This window comes from Haliotis asinina, chromosome 16 (genome assembly GCF_037392515.1).
Source record: "Haliotis asinina isolate JCU_RB_2024 chromosome 16, JCU_Hal_asi_v2, whole genome shotgun sequence".
Lineage (NCBI taxonomy): Eukaryota > Metazoa > Mollusca > Gastropoda > Lepetellida > Haliotidae > Haliotis > Haliotis asinina.
The window spans coordinates 46,947,359-46,967,473 of NC_090295.1; the positions used below are offsets into that span (position 1 = coordinate 46,947,359).

Consider the following 20,115-nt stretch of genomic DNA (forward strand, 5'->3'; position numbering starts at 1 on the left):
TACATTCCACGAATGTTTTGATTTGTCATATGCGATACAATGCTGTTCAGTGAATAAGTAAGTCATGCTGGAAGGAAACGTTAATTTCAATGGTATGCAGATCATATGCACGCACGCACGCAAAAAAAAATTCGTTTTGGACCTGAGGAAAAAATTTTCAATATCCTCAGAACCACCCTACCTGATCTGGATATTTATTACATTCTGGTCTTGCACTAATTTCCATGATATAAATAGAAATAAACAACAGAGGCGAATACAGTCTTTTCGGAAAGTGGGCGTGCATACTCTTTCACCCTCCTTTTAGTCCAACTGTGAACCCGACCAACAGGCAAGTGTTGCTCAATTTTTGTAGTTAACTAGTTTCGTCACCTTTCTCAGGCCATTTAATCCAACTAAGGCGCCTCAACAATTACGCGTAAAAGCATGTACGCAGTTTATCAATTCAATAACCATCTACGCAGTTTACCAATTCAATACACAGTCATTGGGTTGTCTCAACAATGTATGGGTTGTCTCCCTTAGATGCACCTGCGACTAAAAATAGTATTTTCTAAATATAGACAACCAGAGGTCTGGTATATATTGTGTTATTGGCGACTCGTTCGGGACACTTGACAGCATTAACGAGGGTAGATCGAGTCACTTTGCTTGATCATTGATTACATTGACGGTGACAGCAAAGGTAAGAGATGTTATAAAACTTGTAACATATGAATACGATATATAGGTTTAATCTACTCAAACCTAGGCTAAACAGCGAATGGTTAATCAGTTTGAAACTAAACACAACAGACGACACAGGTAAGACAGTTTCCAAGTTAATCAAATATTGAATTTTGAAATTGTAATTTTTTGTCTCTCATATCTGTCTTGGAGGTGATGGACATTTGCCAAGGAATCTAGACTTAAAGTATTGAAGTTTTTGTTAAGGACATTTGAAAGGAGTTTGGATATCCCTGGATAATGATATTCAGTGCATTCATATCGAACCCGTTTTTAACGCAGGGGTACAGGACGGCATTGATTTGTGACTACCGTAGGTTATGACGTGGTTCGAGCTGCATGGCAATCGTGGGTGGAATGGATGACATTTACCCCTTGAAATATCAGTCTGCACTTTTGTGATCTAGGCTCAGTGTCGGTGGAATGCACGCACGGCAGATTAGGCGGAGCACGCGAGGACGGCGTCCACCGCACATGTATGTGATCTTAGCGTTGCAGCTGTAAATACCTTGTTAACTGGCTGAGCGAGTGAGTGATTTAGCGTCAAATTGACAATAGCTGACACTTCAGACACACCCTATCTATGTCACAAAGCGTAATCAGGAGCTGTGCATGTTTCATGTGTAAAAAGAATTAATCAAAAGTAATTGAGAATCAAAATTTGTATATGCATACTGTATAAATTTACGATGCTACTATATAATTGTTTTATGCATCTATCATCCTCAAAACAATAACAATGAATCGATGACAAGTTTCATGGATAACAGCTTCTTTTTACCCGACGAAGGGGCAAGAATTATCTATGAACCGTCGTATAAAAATATTTAATTTATAAAAATAAAATCCACAAAACATGCCATCGGACTACTGAACGTCACTGAATCTCGTTCCGTAGAACTTGTACTGTATTTATCTTCGTCCAACTTATAAATGCCTTCAAACTTCAAATGCAGTGGCATGCAGTAAGTAAAACACAAGGCACGCCGAAGGTTCGCGTTCGATTTCCCATACGTGTACAATGTGTGACGTCCATTTCTGGTAATCTGATATTATTAAATATTGCTAAATGCAGCGTGAAGCTATACTCCCTCACTCACAACTTCTGACTAGTTTTTTTTTGGTATGCTGCGCCGGCGCTATCGCAGCACAGTAATTAAACCAGGAGTGAGCAACAGCAAACCAGGAGCCGGGTTCTTCTGCACTAAGCACACGTTGCTACTCACAGGCTAAGTTTTGTTTTGCTGGTCTCTTGCACCGACTAAACCAAATTAGAAGAAGTGTTTATGTTGAACAATAAAACTTGTAAGTAAAACACAACAAAATAAAGAAAACAAAATCAGAAACAATCATTTGTCCCAAGGATGACGCCTGTCCTCGGCTGCCCAGTGAATGCATCTAAGTTCGGTTATATACCCTGGAACCCACCACATTGCCTATATTTGAGACCCGCCCGTTCCGATTTCTAGTCTGTGACTTAAACCTGATTAGACAGCTATATTTTGTATCAGCAGAAACTGTCAAACCTAGGTTAATGATGAGATTCTTGAGAGGTATTTAAAAGTTGATGGATATAACAAGATGAGTATATGGATGACAATGAAAAGAAGTTGTCATCCATATACTCGTCTCATTAGGTTAATGATACTGAATAGTCGAAAATGGGTTTAAAAGGGGGAACATCGGTGGAACTGGTGACAACGCACAAGCAATCCTGGAACTAAAAGGAAAAAAATACTCCGCCCCATCCTACCAACACCCTAAAAAGAAAATACGTAAGCCAGGAAGTTTTGTATTGTTTGCAGAATGTTAGCATGGCACCTGTCCCTCATTAGCACTCCGTTCAGTGTGTGACAAACCAGGTAAAGTGTGTGTTAACGTCCTTAATACAAATAGAAAATGTATTCGTTATCATGGCAACCAAGATGAAGTTTTTTTCAGTTAGTCGAAAGTCCTGTCTGTTATTTAATGTCCTTACAGGTATGTGTCTCACAGTTATCACTGCACAGAATTAACACTTGAGGAAAACTGTGACATACTGAACTAAGAATCACGACCACCGTCCCCACTCCTTACTAAGATCAATCGAAAAGTCTACGTGCCCTCGTTTCGGTGTTTGATTATTATTCCATTTTCAGTAGTATGCACATATAATATTCATGTTTAAGTTTTGTTGGGATTAAATGTCAACTCGTCTCCCGAAAACCAGAGTGTTCTAGATTAGGGCTGTGTATTGGCCAGAACATTATATTGCAATATATTGCGGTGTTGGTACCAGTATTTCGATACGCATTCCGACATGTTGAGACCATAACTGTTTGACTAATTGTGATTAATTAGGCATGTCAATTCTATTTTCTGCATTTTACGTCCCTAAACGTATGTGTTATGGTTCTGATAACAGCAATCTCAAAATTAGGTTCCATTCTCGTGGATTTTCCTTTTTATACAATTAGTAGTATTATAGTATGTAGTTTTGTCATTGTATGACGAAGGAAAGCAACTGTTGTCAATGTAAATCCTGAGGCTAGACATAATCGCCGAAACTTCATGTATGTTCTTCACCCAATATGCAGGTTTTCCGATAAATAATTGCAATACGTATCGTTTGAAAAACGTGTTACTATATACCAGTTAATAAATTGCAGATTCAGTTGCACTCGTTCTTACAGACACTCATTCTTACAGTGCACAAATAGATGATCTGGACGCTGAAAAGTCAAAATTATGTTTTTTAACTGGCAAGAAAACATTTACGTGCACAAATAACAGTGACACGCCAATCGCCGAGAAACATTTCACTTCTTTTATTTACAGCCCTATTCTAGATCCTAAACAACTATTTTGAGAAAATTGATCCTGAAGTTAAGAACAATAATATTTTCAAAACTATTTGATCAAATGATTTAGAATTTAGAATTATGCACACGCTTGTCATATACCTAAAAGGCGCGAAAAGCAACCAGCAATATGATAAAGTCTCTTGAAATAAATGAGAAATTGACGAAAAATTGCAGAACACTGGGCGTATAGCTTTGTAATTTTGAACCAGATTGTTCTGTGTTTCAGAAATTCAGCTGAATCAGTATTGTTGTACGATTATTTCTCCAGTTCGAGGTTTTTTGTTTTAACGTATTTCAGCTTATAAATAAATAAATAAATAAATAAATAAATAAATAAATAAATAAATAAATAAATAAATAAATAAATAAATAAATAAATAAATAATCACCAGGGTACAGAAATTAAATTTCAAGCATCCATAAACCGAATGTTTTGTTTCGTTTACATTCGGCCCCAAACTGCTTGAACTGAGTTTAAACGTTAATTTAAAATATCGATGTGACAAAAGAAAGTTCAGCAAGTGGGTGGCTATATCCAGTATAAACCACAGGGGTGGAAAGTACATGATATAACGGACAAGGGATCGTAAGTGAGCGTCAAAGAGGCGTTAAACCTCACGGTCGTTGCCTCACTAAATCACCCATCCACGCCCCCATTCCAAGCCTGGTCTAACTTCGAGCTTACAGTCTCACTACATGAGCGTACATAGACATATGAACTTCATAAGTTTTTAAAAAATATATTGATATACAACGTGTAACAGGCACTTAGTCACAGCGCAAACAGAACGCGGGGTTCGGCCAAAACATGACTTGCACAATACTCAATGCGGATACGTCTTTTTAATGACTCACTACCTTGCCGTGTTGTGAGAGAATATTGCACATTGTGGAAGGTCTCCCGTTCCTGTGTCACAGGACAAGGCACTGACACGGTATTGTTTAGCTTTACTTGTTGCATATCTTGATAAAATCGCGAATAATGTACAGCTTTTCGCTTGTGAACGGAGATCGGAGCTCTGTTTTGAAATCAAGGTGGATTGTATAGGCTTGACTCAGGCTCCCGATGCAGTCGGTTTCCTAGGTATACGAAGTGGAATTAATAATTGACTTCAGAATTGTTTTGTGTTAATGAACACCTTCGCGCAAAATGTAATGTTTTTGTTTTTGTTTGTTTTTTAGAACTCCACGAATGTTCAAAACAAATGCGCCAATAATTACAATGATAAAATGTAAAAGAAATGCCATAGAGATGGCCGGCGCAATAATAGAAAATAATCCCCTTTCTGTTGTTTACCAATCAGAAAACAAATGTTCTTTAATAGTGTGGCCTAATCGGTTTCGTTTTATGTAAACAAAATCGTTAAGTTAGAAATAGCATAGAGACAGACATGGTTTCGCAACCAGTTTACTTATGAGGATATATATGAGAAAAATCCCATCCGGTTTTTTTTCGTAAACACGACCACGATATATTTTACCTGCTCGAATATCTATACTATAATTTATGTAGTAGATTTTGTTTCAAGTAGTAGGGATGTCGATATTAAGGTAAACAGTTTTGTTCCAGATTGGAAACTAAGAATGGCGATGCCCACCTTGAAGTGTGTTGTGATCGGCGACGGAGCTGTGGGGAAGACTTGTATGCTCTATTCCTATACGACAAATACCTTTCCCCAGGAATACGTGCCCACGGTGAGTGGGGTGGGTCTGCTGGGGTGGGAACCATCTATATGATGCCCTAAAATATATCCCTCAGGACACTTCGCTCATGGTGGGTGGGGTGTAATTATTGGGCGGGTCTTTTAGGGGAAGCGTTTGTCCAACGTCCCAAGATATAGCCCTCATGGGAGCCGTGCTGAATTAGGTGATACAATCTGGGTGTACTTTGCTCATGGTGAGTGGGTGGGGTTATTCCAGGGTCTGATAGGGTGGGGAAGCATTAATACCCCAGGACAACTCGCTCATGGTGGACGGGTGGGGTTGTTGGGTGGCGTGTTAGAGTGGTAAGAATCCATATGATGTCCTACAAATTTATCCCCATCAATACGTGCCCACGGTGAGTGTTTTGAGGTTATTGGGTGGGTCAGCTGGGTGAGGAGCATTTACATGATGTCCTGCAAATATGTCCGTCTGCATACCTCGCTCATGGTTTGTATTGGCCTGTTTGTGTGGGGAAGCCTTTATAAGTTGTCCTCTGGATAATTCGCTCATTGTGGGCGGGGTGGGATGGGTTTATTCTGTTGGGGTATATATCTTTAAATATGTATAAAATACATCCCTCATCATAACTCTCACTTGGTGAGTGGGGTGGGCTTACTTACTTTGTTGTTGCTTAAATATTGCTAAACGATTGTGTAAAACCATACTCACAGATGGAGGTTCGGCAATAGAATAGGCCCCTCAACAACACAGGTTGCTAGAGTACATAATAAGTACTTTCGTTAATATTTTGGTAAGGCTGTCTTGCCCAGATTTTTGTATTTACAGTCCAATATCCGACAGCTGGGATGTCCAATATCCGACAGCTAGGATATGGGGTTTGGCATTAGAAACAAAAAACAAACAAAGACATCATTGTTGGTTAATTTTGATTATGAACCATGCAATGAATTTAAACTCTTAATGGTTTCCTGTGTTGTTTTACCAGGTGTTTGACAACTACGCCGTGACGGTGATTATAGGGGGCGAGCCCTACACGCTAGGTTTGTTTGACACAGCGGGACAAGAGGATTACGACCGACTCCGCCCACTCAGCTACAGCAACACAGATGTGTTTCTACTCTGTTTCTCAGTTGTCTCCCCTTCGTCATACACAAACATCAAAGAAAAGGTGAGTTGTGGCTATTGACATGTGCCTTGTTTTTCTTCTGTTTACGTTGAATAAGGTGATATTGTTTCATGTTTCTGTTTACCACCGGAAGTTAAACGCTGGCACAACATCACCTGTTTTTCTTCGACCTATTATCACACAAGGTAGATCTCCGAGATGATCTGGAGACCATTCGGGAAAATGCGAGAATTTTTTTTAGCTTTTCGTCTATATGTTGCATTAATTTACTTCTTCAGGTGCATTTGTGACACTTACCTGTCCTCTTCTTGTTTCAGTGGATCCCCGATATAATGCACCATTCTAGGAACACACCGTTCCTTATTGTTGGGACAAAGGTAGATCTCCGAGATGATCTGGAGACCATTAGCAAACTCGCCAAGCGGAAGGAACGGCCCATCACAGCAGAACAAGGGAAACAACTCGCAAAGAACGTGAAGGCTGCCAAATACGTCGAGTGCTCTGCCCTTACACAGGTGACGGGTCTCTATGATATTTATCGTGGTTTGGGTAACGAATTTGTTGTTTGTCCACATTAAATCTCACAAGCTTAAATAACATATTCATAGTGACGAATTATAAAATAATACATTTAATTTAACTGGTTTCATTGACCTTATCACGTGATTGCTGTTTATAGCCAACAGTTTCCCAGTATTTGTTGTGTTAAATAGTATATTTTGAAAAAAACATAATTGAAAAAATATCCATTCTTCTTACAACTTCATCTTTTAAAACTTATATTTATTTCTTGAAAATTTCGCAGCGTGGATTGAAGAATGTTTTTGACGAGGCCATCCTGACAGCCTTGGACCCACCCAAACTCAAAACTTCCGGCAGGAAATGTGTCATTCTGTGAATACTCTTCACATGGCTAGATTGGTCTCTACGGAGTTCTCATGGATCAGTGGTAGATGCACAATAACAATCGGATCTTATAGTTCATGATGGACCCAGAGACGTCTATCGTATTATGGTCTCTGATTGAACATTACTCACGATCTTTGTTGACAGCAACAGTTGAACTTGAATGACCCGCGGACGGTGAAACTTATCATCTTGCTGTTGTCTTCTTGTTATAAGTCAAGTTCAACAACGCGAGCTGTGCAAACGCATCATGAACTCCAATTGTCGCAGTTTTAAACTAAGTGTACGGTAACGGAGGGAAGGAGGTATGTATTGCAACGTGCCATGCAACTTATCGGACACTTGTCTGACGTCAGGAACCCGGAAGTGTACATGGAAATTGTTACATATATATTTGCTCACCAAAGACAAAATATACAGCTGAGCTTCCTGATATTTGATGATGTAGCCTTTGGACGTTACATGTTCCTATGTAAGGTCTTGATGTAGTCAACAGTCAAACATTCAGGTGTCAACCTTGCAGATCTGTACATAGACCATGCTGTCACTTAAGAGTGATTGAGCTTAGTTTTACGCCGCACTCAACGATATTCCAGCGATATGGTTTCGGCCCTGTGACTTAAAAGATGGAACCTAAAATAGTTCATCAGACAGGTGTTTCCTCTTTTGTAGTGCGGTTAAACGTTGAATTTGCTTCTGTGTCTGCTGAAATTAAGGTATTAGTAGACAGGTCTCTGTATCGGACTGGTCCACTTGTGAAACGATGTAATATAATTTGCAGCATGGTTTAAATGCAATACTGATCGAAATATCCTGCTGTTAACAAGGCGCAAAAACAGGAATATGAACTGTATGGTGATATTTTGTTGCATATAATATTTTCATGGTGCTTGTTTCGAGCCTCATGTGGGCTTCACCAGACTCACGTGCTTGTCTCATTGTCATTCTGTCATCTGTGTTCTTATGTTGTCTTTTTACACGTGTAAGTGTTTTAATGGTTGTGTGAAAATCTGCATGTATTTCGCACACATGCGCGCATTCACATATAACTTCACTATTTCTGTTTCATTTATGTTTATATGTATGTGTATCAAAATCATGTGCTTACATGTTCCTCCCATGACAACAAAAGAGCTGCTTTTGTTTAGTGAAGAAAGGCATTGTACTCATAAAAAACATACCAAAAAGGACAAGCAAGATATCAGAGAGACGTAATCAGCAGTTTACTGGTTTAGTGAGACTTGGGGGCCTGACAATCGTTCCTAATGCTATGACGAAATGAAAATATGTTTATACAATTCTATAAAACAATCAGTTTTTCTTTCGCCTTTGTTGCTTTTTACACAGTGTATCTATAATTCTAAATATACGATCACGTTGACAACACTTCGTGTACATGGGATTTCTTTAGATATGTTCACAAAACGTTTCTGAATGAGATAGATACACATATACAATGGATATGTTGAGATTGACGTTGTAAATAGCATTATTTATCTTGCATGTATTTAAACACTGAATAAAAGAAAGTGACTTTTTATCCATTCGTCTGTGTCTTTTCCCATATTCCTCTAAATGCATTATTAGCATTGAATTCCGGTGACTTGGATTTAACATTTATTTGATCATGTTTTGTTGAGGCAGAACGTGAGTCGGCCGAGTTTATGACAAGATGCTGTCTGCCGAAGCCTTCCACTTAACGCCGGGACGTCGTGTTCTTAGTCATGAACTAATGTTTTGAATTTTAAATAAATTAGAAGAAAGACTTTACTCCGTTCGCACTGCACATCCAACAGTTGGTAGAGTCTAACACTCAAGAGTGGTCTCCCTTTGGTGTCCGCTCCATCAGTACTCTCATCCTGGTTCCCGGGCCTCTACGTAACCCTGTGTTAATGAGAGGCCCGGGAACCAGCTGTAGGATGTCAATGCTCTGGCCAGTGTAACTGCAACCAGGATAGACAACCCACCTACGTCAAGCTTTAGTTCACCTTCGTCATGCCAGCATTGGTGCACTAGCACCACACTACTCTTTGACGGACAGGTGTACAAAACAAATAACATAAGGATGTTGAAACGTTTTTCACTAAAACGAAACAAGAACAGTTAAGGCCCCTACTTCAACATCTGATAATGCAGCAAACACGTAATGCAGTCAATTTAACAGGCTATTGTAATATCTGGGCTGATGGTAGGATGATATTGTTTAAGCTACGGCAAGGTTTGCTTTTTAATTATTAAAAAGGTTAAACTGAAAGGTTGTTTGCTGCTGGGCACAATGTTTTCTATTTTGGTGTAACAATTGAAATTTGAAAATTAATGTGAGGAAAAACCGGTGACAATATTCATCGGGAAATGCAGTTAGTTGCACCCCTCCTTTAAAGGAGGGGTGGACTCACAAACAAACTGCACCCAACACGTACTCTCTCTCTCTCTCTCTCCCCCCCCCCCCCCCTCTCTCTCTCTCTCTCTCTCTCTCTCTCTCATGAGGTCCTGTTTCAGTCGTGGAACATCTGTCCATTTCAGTTTTCATCTCAGCTTGCAAACGATCCCAGCATTTTGAAGGACGGTGTAAATCCTGCAGGGGTATGTTACATTGCAGAGATATCCATGTCAGGAATTTAATTACTGTAAAATCATTTATTTTCGCGCGGCTTAATTTTCGCGGAAACAGAAAAAATGACTAATTCTTTTGCGCGAAACTTAAACCCCCGCGAATAATAATGATTTTACAGTATATAGTGTGAACATGTACAAAGCTATGTCACCTTGGCCTTGATACGGATTTAGTCCTATTATTATTCTGCTGCAGTCACTGTTGTCCAACTGGCAAGATAGCCACGGCAGGTCAACATTGAGAAAGGCCACTCTCGTCATTTGTAGTTGGATTTCTAAAGCGGCCCTGACAGTTGTTCTCAAATTCAATAGCCTTGTTATCGTTTCCTTGGTGCACAGTGCAGGGGGTATTCCCCAAAGGAAGGTCTCGTCTCGGGCCTGGCAATGATATAAACTACACTAGGTTTTTTTTACCTTTAAGACGTTTACTGACGGGATCGTGGTGAACAGTCAGCGCACTGTACAGTCATAACTTCCACAGTTAACATAAGATCAACATAAGATCATCACGTCTTCGCGCTGTCAAGATGTCATTGGAGCATCATGTCTTAAAGAGGCAAGTAGTTTAATCAGTCACTCTTTCATAACCCATAAACAGGCAATAAATAGAATTGTGTGTAACAAACTGAAGGGGCCGACCTATGGATTCCATGTCTGTTGACAGCGGTGGCATACTCATACACTTTGTTTTCATGTTGGTCCACTGACGTTAAATAATTTTGTATTGTTACAAATATGACTTTTGACTCGGATGTAAGTATTATTGAAGTTTTGGTGCATTAAAATGGTGTTATGACGACGCACCTCGCAGACATCGAACAGAACACATCAGATCTTTAGGCTTCTTCAGTTGTGGAGCTAATTATCATATCACTATTATTCAATGCATGGAGACACAATGATGCCGTACCCAGCAATAACCCAGGTATACGATGGTAGTCTGTAAGTAAACGAACCTGGCTAGCTATTCTCGAAACGTTCGTAGTCCTACGAACTTCTTACGCCCATTCTTAACACATTGGCTTCTATCAAAGTTAAGAATTCTTAAGTTTACGAACGTTTCAAGAATAAGGGCCCTAGACCAGACAATTCAGTGATTGACGTCATGAGCATTGTGCATGGGATGCCATATGCCAACCAAGTCAGCGAGTAGTAGCCTCTTAAGACAATCATGAGTTTTTGAATACCTTTAGATCTAGAAAAACAAAATATATCACCATGACTTGTTCGTTCATTCTGAAATGCTTATCCTCCCTCGCACCTTCTGTTTTCACTGACTTTGTGATCCATTCGTTCAATATTCAGTTTTTTGCATTTGACGACTAACATTCTGTTTCAACAGGTCTGGACTGACTATTCTCAAACGTTAAATAATACTATTTACTCATCCTTGGATGGGACCAGCTCCACCCTCTGGTGACTATATCTAACAACTTTTGAGGTACAATTAAGCATGCACTTTCTGAAAAGATTTCAAAGGGCGACACAACCCCTTGGCTCAAAAGCTGTTTACTCGGGATCATCGCTCGTACATATTTCCAATCCTTTATGGTAGATGTGTGTCAGACTTCTCTTAATCTGATGCATCAGTGAAAAACGTGAAATGATATTCCATAGTTTGACTTGTGACGTGTGAACCCGTGTTGTTCACAGGGATACTTGACCTGTTGCTCCACGTGTTTGTGACGAGTGCCCTCTTTGTGGAGAACACGTTTACCTTTTTGCAAATACCTGGCACTGTCTCTGTTAGATCGTGATTTATGAACAGATGTTCAGGAGATGGTCCATGTCTGTTTCCTTATGAGGGCGGCAGGATAGCCTAGTGATTAAAGCGTTACTGTGGCACACGGAAAACCCAGGTTCGATTCCGCGAAACCCATTTCTGACGTCTCTCGCCGCTATATTCCTTGAATTTTGCTAAAAGCGGCGTAAAACTAAAATCCACTCACTCAGTCACCACATAGTTAAGGAGAGACCTGATCGCTTGTATGTATCATTGTGTTTTTCAGATATATGGCTTTTCTCAGAATGTAGTTAGCAATGTCCAGTTTTAAGTGTGTGATTCTTGGGGACGCGGAAGTGGGGAAGACCACTATGCTGACAGCCTACTCTCTAGGGCAGGAAAGCAAGTTGAAGGTGATACATTGTGTTGCTCTGTGAATCTAGAGGTATCGCAAGAAAATCGGACTTATATCAGTCAATGAATATTCAATGTAACATTATATACTTCCGCCGTGAACTGCTGGAATAGTACTAACTGTGGCGTAAAACCGCACTCACTCTTTATCCCGCAGTCGTACTTGCTAATTACTCACATATTATTCTCACACCCAGCATTATTCGGCTATTCTTTAGGCGAAAAATGACTCATCGAAGCTGATTTTTTTAAAATGTCTTTTAAACGAGCTTATGAACTTTGCATAACATTATCTCTAAAGGCTCGTGGTTGGACGACATTGTTTTCGGTCTTGAATTGTATTTAATTGATTGTTAAGTTGTTGAGTATCTTGATGTCCGAACTCGGCATGCAGGCGCAAATTATCTCTCCACCTTAAATACCCTAAAGTTCCCGAATAATACTTATTGATCAGCGTCCGGGTATTGTTCACCTCACGCAATATGGGGTCTTTCGAACACGACATTAAAGATAGCAGAAACATATCACCGTACATTTTGTGCAGAATTCCTGCCGACTTTTTCACTTTTCTATCGCTTAAAGGCACTTCTGATCCTTATGATTCAGGTTATCACAGTGTCACAGGTATATGACTATATTTACTGAAAAGAGTACTTGTTTATTTGACGTTGTCTTCTTACTGACTGACTATTTCCCCAATAATTACCCTTAGCGTCAAATATCGCCGGATACATATTCATGCAAGTAGGTGACGTACAAGGTTACACGCAGATTCATGTATACTGAATATGTGATTGAAATACATGATTATTGGTTGTTTATGAACAAGAACTTGGCTTCTTTGTCCCAGGTATCTGAAAACAAGTTCCAAGTAACGGTTACTGTGAAAGACAAGTCATACACCTTGTCCTTACTAGACACTACCGGGGACGTCAACTTCAAGACACGGCAACGTCCCCACTACGCCGACGCTGATGCCTTTCTACTCCTCTTCTCGGTTGTCTCCCCTTCGTCCTTCGTGAATATCCGAGAAAAGGTGAGACTGCGAATCATCGGCTAAATGTGGTTTGTTCGCCATCAAATGATGGTGGTGTAGCGTCCTACCACGACGGCATTGTTCGTTCCTTATAATATCTGCCAATCCGTGAACTTCCGGGTTAGCATTCATCTTCAGCAACCCATGCATGCTCGTCTTGAAGGTGAGTAACGGGATCGGGTGGTCAGTGGCCAGGCTTGCTGACTTAGTTGATACGTCCACTTGCGTAGATCGATACACATGCTGTTGATCACTGGATTGTCCGGTCCAGATTCGATTATTTACAGACCGCCACCATATACCTGGAATGTTGCTGAGCTCGGCGTTGTATAACAAACCAACCAACATTCATAATATCAGACACTGTTTTGTCGTGTTTAGATCACCAGATCATTGTCATGTATACCTGCATCGCTCTACTTCCACTTAAACATTACGTCTGTGGTAGAGCATGGGAGTTACGATCATCGTAACGCTAAGATCGCTTTGTGCAAGCGAGCCATGGCCATTGCAAAACGGTGCCTTAGAGCTAAGGTGATCGTAACTCCCATACCCTAGCATAGGCTTGTGACAGTCGTTGCGCTAAGATCGTTTTGTTCAGAGGCGCGCGTGGATGCTGTTCACATTCACATCACATATTTACCAGCTCTGGTCGGATCAGATATCAAATACAAATAGACACAGAAGTTCATTTTTTCTCTCATCTGTTCCGGACAACCCACTGACTGTTAAGGTTTCGATAGTTGTTTGTTGTTAAGAATTATATTTCCATGGCAATGAAAGCTGACTGGTTCGTGTCTTTTAAGTGGGTTCCTGATATACTCATCCATGCACGCAACACGCCATTCTTCATAGTAGGGACGAATATTGACCTCCGCGACAACACTGACTCGCTAAACAAACTTACCGAACTGGGAGAAAAACCGGTCGCAGAGACAGAAGGGAGACAACTCGCCCAGCGCCTGAGAGCTAGCAAGTATTTGGAGTGCTCTTCCCTTACATTGGTGGGTATATCCGAGTTTGCTAGATCATTGGTGTAGGAGCATTTCCAGGGACACAGCTTCCATTATACGAAAAAGTCCGAGCTTACACATGGTTTTGAAAATGAAAGTTGGCCAAGCTTACAAGATGGCCTGAATATTATGTAAATACATGTATACAGCTTTTCAACCTATCGGGCCTACACGACAAAATATGCGCCTGAATCTGGTAATTTTATTAACTCGATCTGTGGTCTATGTGTCATTTTAAGAGCAACCAGCTTACCAGGTCATGTTCGTGTTTGATTTGTACAACGGATAACTCGATATCTATTAAATGACCCCACTATTTCGAATAATCTAGATTCGGCTGTGTAACCATTATTCAACATGGCTTAGGATAAAACGTCCAATGCATTCAATTTCTTTTCAAATAAATGCAATTACATAAAATATTCTTGTTGTATTTGCAGAAAGGTCTTGACAAGGTTTTTGAAGAGGTCGTCCTGTCACTGAAATCTCCACCACCAGTCAGCCGGAGCTGTGTCGTTGTGTGAAGATTCATGAACTGTACATTATGAACACAGTCCCTGAATGCTGTGCTGATGATTTTTAAATAAACGATAACATTTGGTGAACATCGATGATGGTGCAAGATCATGGCCCATAAAATTGCTTTGTGTTAAATTTAGAATGTGTCGGTGTAGTGCACTGGATCCGGATTATTGGCAAACATGTATGGGTTGATTACACGATGCCATATAGGAAGTGGTCAAATGCAACATATGTCTTATTTGGGATTTCACTTGTACGGGTTGGACAGGCACAGAAAACGCATTTACGAGTTGTGGACGGTGCACGGAAGTGGGCAAATCCATATGGTTTGCGAAAGGAAGAGCAGATGTAGGCTAGCTTAGGTGCAGTACATGACGATGAAATTGATTCCGCGCGCTCACATGCGCTCAACTTATCCTTGTTTACCAGTGGGCTGAGATTTCACTTGAGCATGGAGGGGTGTTGAGGCTTTTATGGTCACTTTTTGATGGTGCTTTTTTTAAGAATCCAACTTGATTACTATTCTTGGTGCGTTTGTTTTCAATGTGTACGGCGCAGTGTTTGCCCTGACCCAGAAAACCTGGGTATGTGACGCATAAGTCATCTCAAATACGCAGGGAATTTAATAACTTGCGTCATTTTTGACGCAATGCTACTGGACTCTAAGTTCAGATAATCTAGGCATGTAATTTACTGTTGTTTAAAACTGCTTAGTTTATTGTTTGGCAGTTAACTGCTCAGTGATGATAAAATACCTGACCTGGTTTACTTTGTATTTCACCGTAGTTAAACAATCACAGTTGGTGTCTCGATGAAAGTTCCATACTGAATTTGATACCCCAAAACATGTCCATGACTCCCTCTTATGACACAAGAGTCATGATGACTCCTAAATTTTCATGTCTAGGCGAAAGCTGTTAACGTACGTTTTTCTCTAACCGGAAGTGATGTCATTACACCGGATTTGAATAGGAGCTGTGTATAATGAGAACATGTCTCATGTCTTATTTCACGTGTTTTTTGGCTCACTAACGTGATGGCATTCACACGGAACTGCACTGAACTTCCAGTGTTAGGTTGCTGTGTTATTCAAACCACAGGTTTCAGCTGGCACATTGTGGCTTCATGACTGTCGATCATGATTCCTGTCACTAGCGGGGTAGCCTAGTGGTTACAGCATTCGCTCGTCACGCCGGAAACCTGGGTTCGATTCCCAACATGGGTACAATATGTGAAAACCATTTCTGGGGTCACCCGCCTTTGATATTGCTCGAATATTGCTGAAGGCGGAATAAAACCATACTCACTCACTCACTCCTGTCACTATAGTCTGTCGGGACATGGATATTTACAGGCTGATTGAATATTGTCTTGTGAACCACGTTTTATACGTCATTCTTGACCATGATATTTGGGTTGGAGTTAATCTTTCCAGTAGACTGGGCTGCTGAACTGGTGCACAGAGTAATATATAATGTAGTAATATATATATGTAATATATAATGTAGTAATATATATATGTAATATATAATATAGTAATATATATATGTAATATATAATGTAGTAATATATATATGTAATATATAATATAGTAATATTATGTAATATATGATATAGTGCTGCCCTGAACAAAGAAAACGAATATACACATGCCACAGAAAATAACTGTTGATATAATACCGTGCAGTCTTTGGTGCAAGAGTGATAGCGCCTCAACGACCCGCGGGTTCTGTTCGCCAAAGGGACGCAACTCTGTTTATCACATTGTACTACCATAATCCACTGGCACAGACTGATAGTAGAGGTACACGTTGATCAGTCAAGTAGTGGAAATATCTTATATAGATAGATTAGTCCATGGTTGCTCAGAGGTGACTTTGAGAGCCACAGTGATATGAGGCATGGCAACTGACATGACGCCACACAGTGTCAGGATATGTACATGTACAGGTGTTGTAGGTGGTACATGCTTGACAATAAACTAAACATGTTACTTTAAACACCCGTATGAATGCAGACACGGTACATGCTTGACAATAAACTAAACATGTTACTTTAAACACCCGTATGAATGCAGACACGGTACATGCTTGACAATAAACTAAACATGTTACTTTAAACACCCGTATGAATGCAGACACGGTACATGCTTGACAATAAACTAAACATGTTACTTTAAACACCCGTATGAATGCAGACACGGTACATGCTTGACAATAAACTAAACATGTTACTTTAAACACCCGTATGAATGCAGGCACGATTCAGTAGAAATTTGTGGATTGTCCTATTGATCTGTAAACAGCCATAACCTGTGTTGCTTTAACGTGCACGGCATAATGGGATGTGCGACGACTAGTTATTGGAGAGAAGGTTCTATTGAAGAAAATAATAGCACCGACTTCACCAGTCAGATGTGTGAATATGTTTAACAATGAATGGCAGTTTGATATGAATGTATTCTATTTAACTATAACGGGAATTGCCAGCACTAATATGCACCTAATAGCCCGTGCTTGTGGTAAGAGCTTCGAGACGAGATCGGAAAGCATGCTTGAACGTTAAAGATCGTTCCTACTGCTGTCAACAGGTGCTTTGCCTGGTCCAGACGCGAACAAATACACATGACGTCAGGTATCTGCTGAAATATAGGACTGTGGAGTATTTAGAGACTAACCAACGAGGTTCCAGTGATTACGAGAAATATGCTCTAGTTGAAATAAAGTTCACAGTGCCGAGTGTGGCGAGGGCAGGGAACATTACTTTAAGAAGAACTGAGAACTACTAAATTGCACACTGTGCAAATATCAAAAGATAGACGGGATGCCCTCGCCCGTATGGGTAATAATACGGCATTCATGAGCCCATTTTAGCAAACGTAGACACTCCATGCCTTGGACAGATCCGCAACAGTGTCCGTCTGTGACATACAGGACGTAAATGGTTTGCCTGACGGCTACAGATCACGGTTCGTGCAAATACCCCAAATGGTTTTCCAGTATTAATGCCACCGCTTAACACGCGCACATTGCTGATTTGTGCATCGTGAAACACGTTCCTTTCATATTAAACCTGCAGTTTTGAAGGTTAGGCGACTGCATTCCAATGCATGTCCGATCTTTGTGCTGATCACGTGACTCGTCGCTCATGACTGTTAAGTTTTACGCTTTTCCACACCTCATATTCAAACGTTTCACGTGAAAGGTTAAGATCATGATCACACAGCCTTCATGTCATTGTGTACAATTCAAAAGAAAATTAATTACCCCGTCACATTTATCACCTATAATGTAGGTGTCAAGTTTCTAGATGTGATGAGCATACTTTAAAAATATTCATTAAAGTAAAAAAAATAAAAATAACCCAACATTTTAATTCAGTTTTCAGTGTAAACACGCTAACGCCCAGATCACACACACAGGGGAACTAGGCTACCTTGTGAAGGCGATGTAACCTTTCATGACATTATGTAATGTTGGAGCTACTGAGCCTACCTGGCCGACCAGGTAGACATACATGGCTCGGTCAGACTCTTCCGTTCATGATTCTTGGTCTGTCAGCACAGTGTCTGCGTTCATAGATTTAACCCAGTTAGTAATCGTCTATGACCTCGTGTTATACTGTCACTTTTGTTTGCTTTAATGGCATTAAACACCGCCGCCCGGCAATATTCACGCTTATCGCGACGATCTGTACATAATGCAGTGCATATAACGCCGGGGGATTTGGGGGATACGTGCAGGTCACAGGAAGCAGCCCATGTAATAAGAAACTGAAGATCGTGTGGCACTACATCGATTGCGTGTCATGGTATCCCAGATGTGTAGATAGATTCTCATCATTTCATTCACTGGTTTGTCTGCTCCAAACTTAATACAACAGACTACTGTCATGTAGCTAGCATATTGCCGAGCGTCGTACTGAACAACATGCAGGTAAACATGTCCATCGATTCCCATTTCAATCACTGGATTATTTGATCCAGACTCGATTATTTACAGACCGTCGCCATATAGCTGCAATATTGCTGAGCGTTACATTGAACATAATACAGTGACTGAGTTTAGTTTTTCGGCCGCACTCAGCAATATTCCAGTTATATGGCGGCGCTCTGTAAATAATCGAGTCTGGATCAAACAATCCAATGATCGACAGCATGAGCGTCGATCTGCTCGATAGGGAACCGATGACACGAGTCAGCGAGCCTGACCACCCGATCCCGTTATAAACAGGGTACACGACACCACGACAAGGTGACAGACTCTTACAGCTCATCAATTCAGTTGGCGCTTACGACTACCTTTACGAGTTAAGTAGGCGCATCTGTATCATATTCAATGAAACATTATTTGCATCACTAAAATATTCTGAACTTCCGTATTCGAATGCTGCCTATCTGTAACAATTAGGATGAAAGATGTATACATATTGGTATCAGCCAGTGTATCGTTATCTTTGTGTTCGTGTCTTATCACATCAACAATAGGCTTACAATGTCAAGTTTGTCCACACTAGGCTGGTCGATAACTATTCTGATAGTTATCACGAACCAGCTGTTTCTATAATACTGACTGTATCAAGGGACGAAAGTGAAAACCGGATATATCAAATAGTCATCCCTAACGAAACATTGAAAATCCATGTGATATCTTGATTTTTTTCTTCTTCTTGCAGAATCACGTATACTTGTCACAAGTATTATCTTACATGACTACTCCGAGCTGGCTTCCTGTGTTGTATGTGTGCGTGTATATGTGTGGTGGGTGGGTGGGGTCCTTTGGTAAAGAAGGAAGGATAACGATTGGTTACCTATATCTAAATAACACACAATATTTCAAGGATTTCTTGTGATGATACAAATGAGAATTTCCCACCCGTCACTGCCCTTCAGTCCTGACGGAGCGAGTATTTTTACGCCCCAACATTCCAACAATATCACGGCTGGACACACCAGAAATGGGTTTCACACATTGTACTCATGTGCTAAATAGAAACCAGGTCTTCGATGCGAAAAAGCGAATCCTTTAACCACTAGGCTACCCCACCGCCCCCACTTTTATTGTGTGAAAAAGACCAGCAGGCAATCATGTTCTGTTGCATCCGACGGGATTCCGGGGTAAATGAGACAGATCTGGTGGTAATCTCTGAGACGAGGTACATGTCAGCGTATCCCAGCAGAGTTCTTTTCTCATAGGATCAATCAATATTTAGACCGGCGTCCTATTGCTGGGGTGGTGTCGAGTATGACGTTAAGCCAAACCACCAATGTGACATGACTTGGTCGACAGTCATTCATAAATACAAGCTCAGGATATAGATGGAATCGCGCAATGGACTCTGTTTTTAACAAAGGTTTCTTGTTGTCATGGCAACTTTTAGTATTTTCTTATTTTGTCCGAATGTGCAACAGAAAGATATGACAGCATGTAATAGCGTTGATGAATGTTGACACTGAATGGGTTTCAAACACCCCATTTCCAAGGGCCATCTTAGTGTTAAGCCGATGTGAACAGAGATACCTTTGTGCT

General features: G+C 40.5%; 2 protein-coding genes across 4 annotated transcripts; both read left to right on the forward strand.

Moving 5' to 3' along the window:
• The first annotated feature begins 231 nt into the window (after positions 1 to 231).
• On the forward strand, positions 232 to 8,806 carry LOC137268524 (cdc42 homolog). Of its 3 annotated transcripts, none has more exons than XM_067803095.1 (5): positions 232 to 331; positions 5,140 to 5,264; positions 6,220 to 6,402; positions 6,678 to 6,875; positions 7,166 to 8,806. In XM_067803095.1, exons 2-5 carry the CDS (start codon positions 5,154 to 5,156, stop codon positions 7,256 to 7,258), a joined length of 585 nt encoding a protein of 194 aa, XP_067659196.1. In that variant the 5' UTR covers positions 232 to 331; positions 5,140 to 5,153; the 3' UTR covers positions 7,259 to 8,806. The 3 variants fall into 3 exon arrangements, with proteins under 3 accessions (XP_067659196.1, XP_067659195.1, XP_067659197.1); XM_067803094.1 differs by lacking the exon at positions 232 to 331 and adding an exon at positions 560 to 685; XM_067803096.1 differs by lacking the exon at positions 232 to 331 and adding an exon at positions 4,408 to 4,504.
• A 3,082-nt stretch (positions 8,807 to 11,888) lies between these two features.
• Positions 11,889 to 14,723, forward strand: LOC137267901 (cdc42 homolog). The gene is made up of 4 exons (XM_067802344.1): positions 11,889 to 12,015; positions 12,867 to 13,052; positions 13,859 to 14,056; positions 14,506 to 14,723. Exons 1-4 carry the CDS (start codon positions 11,920 to 11,922, stop codon positions 14,587 to 14,589), a joined length of 564 nt encoding a protein of 187 aa, XP_067658445.1. The 5' UTR covers positions 11,889 to 11,919; the 3' UTR covers positions 14,590 to 14,723.
• The last annotated feature ends 5,392 nt before the right edge of the window (positions 14,724 to 20,115 follow it).

Excerpts from the sequence above, each read along its gene's own strand:
- LOC137267901 (XM_067802344.1), top strand. The coding sequence starts at position 11,920 with ATGTCCAGTTTTAAGTGTGTGATTCTTGGGGACGCGGAAGTGGGGAAG. Across the intron at positions 12,016-12,866 it reads GGCAGGAAAGCAAGTTGAAG|GTATCTGAAAACAAGTTCCA; the intron begins GTGATACATTGT and ends TCTTTGTCCCAG. Across the intron at positions 13,053-13,858 it reads TCGTGAATATCCGAGAAAAG|TGGGTTCCTGATATACTCAT; the intron begins GTGAGACTGCGA and ends GTGTCTTTTAAG.
- LOC137268524 (XM_067803095.1), top strand. The coding sequence starts at position 5,154 with ATGGCGATGCCCACCTTGAAGTGTGTTGTGATCGGCGACGGAGCTGTG. Across the intron at positions 5,265-6,219 it reads CCCAGGAATACGTGCCCACG|GTGTTTGACAACTACGCCGT; the intron begins GTGAGTGGGGTG and ends TTGTTTTACCAG. Across the intron at positions 6,403-6,677 it reads ACACAAACATCAAAGAAAAG|TGGATCCCCGATATAATGCA; the intron begins GTGAGTTGTGGC and ends TTCTTGTTTCAG.